Raw genomic sequence first — 11,023 nt, forward strand, 5'->3', positions numbered from 1 at the left:
TTCTTTCCTCCCCGTTCCACTCCTCTCCACTTACCTGCTACTGACCTCTGCCCTCACCTTGTCCTGGCCCTTGTCCCCACCCTACTTACCTGTGAATTTTCCCTTGGCATGTGAGCTGACTTCATCAGCCCGCACGCCCTCCCCTCCGCTGACTACATCCTCCTCGGGGACCTCAACTTCCACCTGGAGAACAACAACGACTGCAACACCACCACCCTGCTGGACAACCTCGCAAACCTCGGACTCAAGCAGCTGGTGACCACCCCCACCCACTACGCCGGACACACACTCGACCCCGACTTCTCATCCAGCAAGGACATCACCTTCAGCCACGCCACCGGACTCCACTGGACGGACCACAGCTGTGTCCACTTCCGCTTCAGAAGGACCACGATCCACCACCACCAGCAACAGGTTGCAGGCAGAAGCTGGAACAAGATCACAGCCGACCAGCTCGCGACTTCCCTGAGCAAGAACCCACCCACCAGCGCAACGAACCCCAGCCAAGCGGCCACCAACCTCACGAAGTGGATCAGAGACTGCGCAGACGACCTCGCCCCCCTGAGGACCCCGCCTAGCAGACCCGGCAGCAAGAAAGCCCCATGGTTCACCGACGAACTCAAGAGCTCCAAGAAGAACTGCCGAGCCCTTGAGAGAACCTGGCGCAGAGACCCAACACCGGACAACATGACTGCCCTCAAGCTCGCCACCCGAAAACACCACCAACTGATCCACGCCACCAAGAAAACTGCATTCAAGGAACGACTGGACAACAACGCACACAATAGCAAGGAACTCTTCAACATCGTTAAAGAGCTCTCCAACCCCAGCGCCGGAAACAACGACATCACCCCTTCGCAAGACCTCTGCAACTCCCTCGCCTCCTACTTCCACAACAAGATCGCGGACATACACAACAGCTTCAGCACTCAACCGACGCACGCCACGACCGAACCACCCCCCCCCACACCCATCCTCCGCGCCTGGACCCCGATCAGCACAGAAGACACTGTCCGCACGATGAACTCCATCCACACCGGATCTCCGACCGACCCCTGCCCTCACCACGTCTTCAACAAGGCCGACGCTGTCATCGCACCCCACCTGCGGACACCATCAACGCCTCCTTCGACATCGCTACCTTCCCGGAGAGCTGGAAGCACGCCGAACTCAGCGCTCTACTAAAGAAGCCATCAGCCGACCCCACCGACCTCAAGAACTACCGCCCCATCTCGCTGCTCCCGTTCCCTGCAAAAGTCATCGAGAAGACCGTCAACAAGCAGCTGGCCGCCTTCCTCGAGACAAACGGATCCCTCGACCTCCCGCAGTCTGGCTTCCGGGCCAACCACAGCACCGAGACCGCCCTGATCGCAGCCACCGATGACATCCGAGCCCTGCTTGACAACGGAGAAACAGCAGCCCTCATCCTCCTAGACCTCTCCTCGGCCTTCGACACTGTCTGCCACCGTACACTAGTGCAGCGCCTCAGCAACGTCGGAATCCAGGAGAAGGCACTGGAGTGGATCATCTCCTTCCTCGCCGGAAGGACACAGAGAGTCCACCTCCCCCCGTTCAGATCTGAAGCCACCGAAGTCATCTGCGGCGTTCCTCAAGGCTCCTCGCTCAGTCCAACCTTCTTCAACGTCTACATGAGGCCCCTCGCAGACATCGCACGCCAGCACAACCTCAACATCATCTCCTATGCCGACGACACCCAGCTGATCCTCTCCCTCACCAACGACCCCGCCACAGCCAGAGCCAACCTTCACGAAGGGATGAAAGAGGTAGCCGAATGGATGAAGAACAGCCGCCTGAAACTGAACTCGGACAAGTCGGAAGTCCTCATCCTGGGATCTTCACCCTCCGCCTGGGACGACTCCTGGTGGCCCCCCGCCCTAGGCAGCGCACCCAAACCAACAGACCACGCACGCAACCTGGGCTTCATCCTGGACTTCTCCCTCTCCATGACCAGACAAGTCAACGCCATCTCCTCGTCGTGCTTCAACATCCTGCGCATGCTACGTAGGATTTTCCTGTGGATCCCCACCGAGACCAGGAAGATGGTCACCCAGGCCCTCGTCACCAGCCGTCTGAACTACGCAACTCCCTCTACGCCGGAACCACCGCCAAACTCCAGAAGAGACTCCAGCGGATCCAGAACGCCTCAGCACGACTCATCCTGGACATCCCCCGTCGCAGCCACATCTCCGGACACCTGAGAGACCTGCACTGGCTCCCGGTCAACAAGAGAATCACCTTCTGTCTCCTCACCTACGCACACAAAGCCCTACACAACCAAGGCCCAGGATACCTCAACAGCCACCTCAACTTCTACTCTCCCAAACGCCAGCTTCGATCGACCGGCCACGCCCTCGCCGCCGTCCCCCTAACACCGAAGAGCCACCACAGGGGGGCGGTCCTTCTCCTACCTCGCCGCCAAGACATGGTACTCCCTCCCGACCCACCTCCGCCTGACCCAGGACCACCTCGCCTTCAGGAAGCAACTCAAGACCTGGCTGTTCGAGCAGTAGCATACCCCCCTCCCCTAGCGCCTTGAGACCCTCTGGGTGAGTAGTGCGCTATATAAATGCTTTGATTGATTGATTGATTGAGATCTAGCTATTTTGCATGTTGCCCGATGGAGCTACCTGGTTTAGCTATAGGGTAGAAAGGTCGGGATTCCATCACTGGACGTCACCTACCCAGTCGGTCTTCAGTCAGACTTCCTTTCATCTCTCCTGTCATCTCTTCCCGCATCCTCCCTCTATCTATGTCTCTCCTTCTCTCCTCATTTTGAGACTGAACTATTTTGTCTGATGCCCGATGGAGCTACCTGGTTTAGCTATAGGGGAGATGGGCTGTGGACTCCCTCCTTGGTCGTCACCTACCCAGTCGGCCTTTAGACTGACTTATTTTCGTCTCTCCATTTTGTATATCCCCTTTCTTCCCTTTTCTCACCCTCTCCTCTATGCTCCATTATTTTGCCCTCCATGCTCGTTTTATGTTTCCCTTGAGACCTCGCTATTTGGCCAAAGCCCAGTGGAGCTACCTGATAGCTATAGAGGAGATGGGTTTTGGGACTCCCACTCCACCTTCACCTACCCAGCTGGACTTTGGGCAGACCTTCCTCCGTCTTTCTGTTGTATCTCCCCTTTACCCTTATCCCCTTACCCCCTTCCCCGCTATACTCCACTCATCTCGTTCTCTATGCTCTTGTAATTGTTTTTCTAGCAACTGTTGTATATTTCAAGGTCATACACAACCCCAGACATGTGAAATCAATACTTCTCCCATTACACCATTGAATATGCATAGGCTGCAACAATGCGATGGCCAATAACATTCAGAGACTGATTCATTGCAGTTTGTTGTATACATTTGTAGACTGTATCAGAAGCACGTTTGTTTTGCCTGAACGGATCCTGGAAGCATTGCTTATCATCAGTGGCGGCAGGCACGGATCGCGGTTGGTGAGGCGGGGCACAGAGGGGAAGGGGATTATCTTAACACAGGACGCATGTGCCAATAGGCACATATGTAGAGGATATCTTTGTAGCCCTTCTGTCCATTATGGATTTTATGGAGGTAGGTATATTTCCAGAAAATTCTTATTCTGAAACATACAATTACGTAGATGGTCTTTGCAAAGTGTTTGTATCTAAAGTGAATCTTATTCTAGAGATTATGCGTTTGCACTGGATCTTGATATGTGGTTCATGTCGTATTGTAAGGTATACCTTCTCATAATGCAATAATGCAATTCTTGGCAGAATTATCATCAAAGCACTCTTGTAACTGAGAAATATGTTTTAAGTGACGGCATCTGGGTGGTAAAATGTTATTGATTATAGTGTTAAGATAACTTTAAATTCATTACCATGTGTTCACTAAAACATGTTTGTATGGCGTACCAAGCTTCTATTATGAAATTAAAACATAACTGGAAAGTAAACACAGCACCATTGAAGGATGACAAACTCCTGTGATTTGCAAATTTAACTTCTTACTTTTCTTTTCATGCCATGTTTACACAGGAGCATTTTTAATTCTAATATTTTAATTTCTGTTAAAAATTCTTGAAAAATAATTAAAGACATTGCACGTTTGCCATGTCCATCTCTTTTGACTTTGCCAGTGCTTGGTATATCCCTGTTTAGAGACCCTCTATGGCACTGCGGTTAAGGTGTAATGAATATTATGCCTATTTGTCTTGAAATCAAGTTTGGAACACTATACAACATCTGCAAATAATTGAAGATTACCTCATAACTAGTAGATACGCTACATTGTTTCAGAACAAATGATCCATAATGGTTGGCGTTATCATGTTGCAAACACCACAGAACAAAGTAGAAAAATGTCAATGCTTTCTCCCTCCCATCTTAGTTCTTTCATTCTTATCCCATCTTCATAAAGCAGAAGAACAAAAAGTTAAACTTTGGTGAATCAATGTATTTTTTCTTTGTTTGTTTTCCAGCTTTTCATTAAATGGAGAAAATGAAAGAGGTGAGTGGTGAAGCTTGGAAGGGAGGTGTCATAAGGCTGGTCTCCAGAAGAAGAGGTATCTTGGGCGGTATTCCTTAATTGCGAATCACAAATTGCAATTTGCAATTCACAATTAGGGAATATGTAGGATTCGCTACATTTTTTGCAATTCCTACATACATACAGGCACATGCATCAAAGCCTTTTGGGATCACAAACGGTGCGATTCACAAAAATCGGCCATTTGCGATCGCAAAATTAACTTTTGTGATGCATCAAGGGTCAAGCCCCTCGCAATTTGAGAATTCACAATTAATTGCGAGTTCTCAAATTACGATTGCATTTCAGGAATCGCATTTGCGATTCTTTAAATGCAATGCAAGAACCACTTTGAAGTACCGATTTCGCTACTAGGGGGTGCAAATTACCATGAAGTTGAACTTCATGTTAATTTGCAAAAACTTTGAAAAATGCACTACAGTGCATTTTTCAAAGTTCCATTTTACACACACATATGCCCTTGGGCATGTGTGTGTGCAAGATGTACTCATATGCAGATTTAAGGGGTGCAACAGGGTATCCTTTTGACACCCTGGAACCCTTGAAATTGCATTTTCAATTTGCGATTCTCTAATTCAGAATCGCAAATTGAGAATGTCTTCTCATTCATTCCTATGGGCCTCTAGGCCCATCGGAATGAATGGGAAGGTATTCCTTAATTGCGACTTGCAATTTGCGAGTCGTAATTAAGGAAAGTTTAGAAATCGCTATTTTTTAAGCAATTTCTACATGCATATGCTTTTGCGATTCCTTAATTGCAATTAAGAAATTGCAAAAGCCAACATTGATGCATGTGCCTGATAGCCTTTTGCAATTCTCAAATAGTGATTCACAAAAAATCACAATTTGAGAATCGCAACATCAGAGTTTGATACATATGGCCCTAAGTAATTAACTTGCTCATTTGTTTCTCCTTTTCAGTGCATGAATTTTCTAAACTAGATTGCTCCACGCTCATCTTAAAGCCACTCAACAGAACAGACCGATAAGCAAACTGTAACCCTGCAGACCCTGCTAATTTTCTTGAATCCTTTTAGTTTTTCAGAGGACTAGATCATGATAGTTTGCTAATAATCCAAAATCTAATTATTACACCTAATTCTATGAGAACAAGAAAATGAAAATTGTTAAACCTTCAAGCAAATTTGTTATATATAGTTTGTAGTTCCTTCAAACTATTTGTTTAGTTCTCAGTCACAATGTCAGTAGAATTCTAGTATTTAGTATTTCATTCCGGTTGCCATGTTCTATTCTATTGGATTCTCTACCCTTTGTTGTCCCCACTAGTAAGCATTTATTTCATCAAGCCATGTCCACTATATCACACCTTTCAGAAGCATATCTTGGTTTAGTTTGGAAATGGAATAGATAGGACATTCCATTTCACTATGGGCACATTTATTGACAGGCTACTGTCTGTATCCAAAAGGGCATGGGAAGCACATTTCAGACACTATTAACTAAATTAAAGATTTTCACAGGCAGGGGTTGTTAGACAAGCTTGGTTAGATGAACACTGATCTAGAAATATTTGATACAGAACTGCATGATCATTTGCTTTATTTATAACTACAATTATGCAGCCACTGGGCATTGATATATGGCACTGGTGCTGTTCAGATGGTAAATGGCCATTCATTGTTGTGCCTGAACATATTTTGTAGTGGCTTGGACAACAACATCTCATTGTCCTTTCTCCATGTTTGATCCATATCAATGTTGTGAGGGAGGTAGCCTCACTCACATCCATATGTACTCCTGCCAGCAAAAAGCACAAGCACCCTGTGTGCACAGCGACCATGCTAGCCCTGCTTTTCTAAGCTCAATTGCTAATATTCATGGGTATCCCTTCCTCCGCTAGAGTTCAAGTATCTTCATCATTGAAGAGCACCAGATTGAGTGGAAATGTATTGCAATTAAAAGTTTGGGAATCACACTCAAACAATGGACAAGTACACACGCCTGAGTGTATTTAGGTAAAGTTTGATGCTAGCCCCTGCCTGAAAAGGGATGGGAAAGTTATTTAGTCATCATGATAATTTCTGAGTATGAAACTTTTCAATAAATAGCAAGCTGGCCAGCATATTCTGCTAGACAGGTGGATAGGCCTCACTGCAGGAATGATACTACCCAGCATATAATTGTGTGAAGGACAAGCATGTTGTAGAGTCATTCTTATAGTTCTGTGACATTTCCTTCCCAGTCCAAGCCTAGGTGTGCAGATTCTGTACTTTTTCCTCCAGTCTCAGTTCATCTTTGCTTCTCTTTTAGCCATTGGCAGCACTGTGAGCAGCACCATGAACAGCAGCCTCAAGAGCAGTACAGCTGAGGGCAGCAGTGCATTCAGTGACAGCACCAAGAGTGGCGCAACCACAAATGGATACTCACTGAGTACTGGTCAAGTGACTGACAGAGCCACACATAGCAGTACTCTGTCTGGCAGCAGCAAGAGTGACGGCGCAATGAAAGGTATCAGCACGATTGGTAACTCCGTAAACGGCAGCATCGAGAGTGATAGCAGCAGGGGCGCTATAGGTGGTAACACTTCGAGCAACAAAGCCAAGAGTTCTGATACTGTGAATGATAACACTGACAGTGTCAGTAGTGTGAATATCAGTTCTTTAAATGCCAGCTTGGAGAGTGGGGGCACAGGGAGTAGCACTGCTGCAAGTGGCAGCACTATAAGCAGCAGCACAATCAGCAGCAGCACCGTGAGTGACAGCTCAGTGATTGGCAGCACTGGGAGTACTCACAGTGTTACCATTAAAAGTGATAGTACCATGAATGGCAGCATTAGCAATGGAACCACCGAAGGAGGCAGCACCAAGAATGAAGTCACCATGAATGGCGGCACTATGGGCAGTGGGAGTGACCACTTCACTTTTGGCAGCTCCATGAACGGCAGCGCTGTAACTGATAGCATTGAGATTGGCCACGCGAATAGTGGTAGCATCGAATATGAGAGTGACAGCAATGAGAGCGAGATATTTGAGCTTGGCAGCCCCCTCTACAGCCCAGCGAGCGGCATCACTCGTAGAAGCATCAAGATCCGCAGGGTGAGGAAGGTGATCCAAGATTTGGTCGATGGCAGAGTGGTGTCTACAAGTACTGAGGAGACGGAGGAGCCAATCGAGGAGTAAATTGTGCGACTGATCTCCGCATTGGCAAAAGATGAAACAAAAGGAGAATAAATGTTAAGGTGTGTCCACCTGCACACATTCAATGAATAAATTGGGTGTATGGGGTTATGGGGCCTAAACTTGAAGAGTGTCTTTCTCACAAAGAATATGAGCCAATAAAGTTAGTAAACGCTTTGATCAAAACTAGTGTAACGTTTTGTAAATCTGTTGTGGTCTTTTTACATTGACACTGAGTCTTGGTTAAGTGGTAGAATAGCACAGTGTATCAATGACTGTATTCAGCCCTGCTTTAAGAGGTATGAAAAAACTGCATCTTATAGTATGTTCCTAACGAACAACAAAATGCTATTCACTGACCTATGTGTGGGAGTCAGTGCCTCTACCTTTGTTATCTTTTACGCGTGGAGATCTCTACCTTCACAGCACACATCTCGACGCATGTAGGTAGGTATATGTTTTAGTTGTTAATGTAGGAGGGAAAGTGGCAAGTGGCTGGATAATAGGGACTATTTACTACTAAAAGGGGAAGAGGTTTGGGATGAGTAATGAGTTAATGGAGTGTTAGGGAGAGGCCCAGGGAGGGACATGCAGCAATCCATGAAGGTTTAAGCCCAATGATATTCACAAACTGCACTTCTATAGTTTCAACAGCCAAAAATTACCCAAGATATTGCTTCAGCTCAGAGTTGGAGTAAGTCCAGCACCACACATGGGCAAATACTGGTACTACAACACTTTCCCATATAAACTTATGTAGGTAGGAAATTGAAACCCATTGTAAATACCATTGAAGGTTAGTTCTTTCAACTTTTAATGTATGTACACATTTATTAAGCCTAAATGATGCACCTTTGTTAGTTTAGAAATAAATGTTAATTTAAATTTAAAAAAATGCATTATTTAAAATAAATGAAATACTTATATTTTAGTAATTTAAATACATAATAAATAAATAAACATTCAATGTTAGATTTTTTAAATAAATCTTTAAAAATACTTAATTAAAAATGAAGTTAAAAGTACTGTAGCATTTTCTAACATTCTACTACTTTTAAAATAAATATATTAAATTAATTTACATTTACTTTTATCATAAAAACCACACTATATAATTTTACAACTTTAATAATTTGATACATTTCCGTATACGTTACCAAAGGAAGGTCTTCTTCCTGATTGCAGAGGCCTCCACCAACTGTGTGGAACCAAAAATAGGGTTGTAAAGTGGTAATTCTATGTTTGTTTATCACTTTTTTCTGACTCCATCCTCCTGTTTCAGGGGGTGGGGATATATAAGTCTACACTTTTGGGGACTAGCCAAAAGTAGCAAATTTACTGAGAAGTGTAAGAGTAAATTTACATGTTTAGTTTACTCTATGACTTTTGTAAGTTTACCTCTGTGACTAGCCCTCTATGTCTATAGTGACATCCACTCTCTGGTCACCACCCTCATACTCAGCACCATCGTCAGTCATTTGGATAACCAGTGCGATTCATTTATACCAACAATATCGCTCATTTGTACCAACAAAGATGCTTACCTGGACCACAAATGCCACTTATTTTTGACAACAATTTTGCTTGTTTACTATCTCAGCATCATTCATTTAGTTCAATATTTGGCTTATATGTATCAATGTCAGTCATTCATACCAACAGTTCTCTGACTTGGACCAGCGGTGTCATTCATTTGTTTCATCATGCTGCCTCATTTGGTTTAACTATGTCCCTGCTTTGTATAACGAGCACACTCATTTGCTTTTTTGTCAAAACTTTGTGTACCTTATTATTTTGAGCAACGATGGCATTCATTTGTACGAACAATATCACTCTTTCGAATCAACAATTCGAAATATTTGGGAGAACACTCTCCCTTGTTGGTGCCAATGTCTTTCTCTTTCCCGTCAATAATTTTGGCAGAAGCATCTGAGGGTAACTGTCTCTAAACAACTGGGCCTAGGGCCCAGAGGGTGATCTGGCCAGTTTTATGCCTGCATGACTGGTATTTCACTGTCCCTGCCGGTAAGAAAAACTAGAAAAATCACTGAAGCTGGTATTTGTTTCCCTTATCAGTGCATAATTTAACAGCACTGACAAGTTTCCCAGGTCCTTGAGTGATGTGTCTTTCCAGTCCAGGTTTGTTCCTTAAATTATGGGACTTGTAGTCTAGTTTATCCCATTATAAAACAGGACAAGTACCAACATTCAAAGGAAAATACCTGGACTGGACCAGCACATCACACATGGAACTGGGACACTTGGCAGATATGCGTTTATCAGTAAATGTTAGAATTATACACTTTAAAATGTGTTCTATGGCTGCCTTTAAAGTGGTGTAACAAATGCCCCTGCAGTGCGGGGGCCCCAAGATCCAGTGGGCCCCCTCAGCAGAGTACCCTGGCCTGAGACCTCCTGAGTGAGTCCAAAGGGAGACCCCACTTTGTACTTTGCAGGGAGGGCCCTCAAGTTTCGTTTTGCCACTGCTGTGTTAATGACCTGACCAATGCTTAGTTTAAACTGGTGGTTTTGCTGACAGCTGCTTTTTTTTCCTCATCAAAAATTTCCAGTCTCACGTTGACAGCTAATCGCACTCTCGGGTATCAGGCTGCTTTATTTGCAGGGTTTTTAGCTGTGTTTTAGAAGCCTTCACTATATGTTAATCTTCACCAATTGTGTCTCAAAACTTGCTTTGAATTTGAATTCGTAACTTGCACTTTGCACTTTCCCAAGAACATTGCTGCTATCTACGGGAAGTTGGGGGCGGGCTTTTGGGAATTTAGCCTCACCACTGGGACATCGAGGGCCACCATTTTTGCAGAGGCCGCCGCACCCTCTCGTAAGGGTGGGGGAGGCTTGAAGGCCGGCGCCATAACCCTCGTGGTGCCACTAGCGGGGGTAAACTGGTTCTGGGCGCTTTGATGCACCCAGGAACCAGCGGAAGCGGGGTGCGCACCAGCCACCCAACCGGAAGTGACCTGTTGACCTGAGCGCCCCCAAAGGGCGCCCAATGGTCAACCTGGCTTTGTTTGAACCCCCCAATCAGGGGGACTCACCTGAGACCTGCATGGAGGGCTCAGGAGGATTTAAGCGACGCCGCTTCCCAGCAGAAGCACAACGCCTTCGAGGAGCTGGGAGAACGGCGCGACAACAACAACGACTGAAGGAAAAGAGGCGACGCGGCGAAGGACGAAGCTGTAGAAGGCGAGGCCACGGTTGGAAGATACAGGTCATCGTCTCCGAAGACGCCTCGTGGAGTACGGCGCGCCGTGCCAGCTCCCCCGAAGCGAATACCAGGTAAAGCGGCAACAAGCTCAGAGCCCGGGGTAAGCACACGCAGT

General features: G+C 45.9%; 1 protein-coding gene across 1 annotated transcript in view; it reads left to right on the forward strand.

Annotated features, from left to right (window-relative positions):
• The window catches only part of LOC147717217 (keratin, type I cytoskeletal 19-like), a 68,921-nt gene extending 61,069 nt beyond the window's left edge, over positions 1 to 7,852 (forward strand). Inside the window, exons 8-9 of the mRNA XM_086920497.1 lie at positions 4,478 to 4,506; positions 6,817 to 7,852. Coding sequence (XP_086776623.1) covers positions 4,478 to 4,506; positions 6,817 to 7,685 — 898 coding nt within the window. The 3' untranslated portion in view covers positions 7,686 to 7,852. The remainder of the gene's footprint in view (positions 1 to 4,477; positions 4,507 to 6,816) is intronic.
• The last annotated feature ends 3,171 nt before the right edge of the window (positions 7,853 to 11,023 follow it).

This window comes from Lissotriton vulgaris, chromosome 5, assembly GCF_964263255.1.
Source record: "Lissotriton vulgaris chromosome 5, aLisVul1.2, whole genome shotgun sequence".
NCBI lineage: Eukaryota > Metazoa > Chordata > Amphibia > Caudata > Salamandridae > Lissotriton > Lissotriton vulgaris.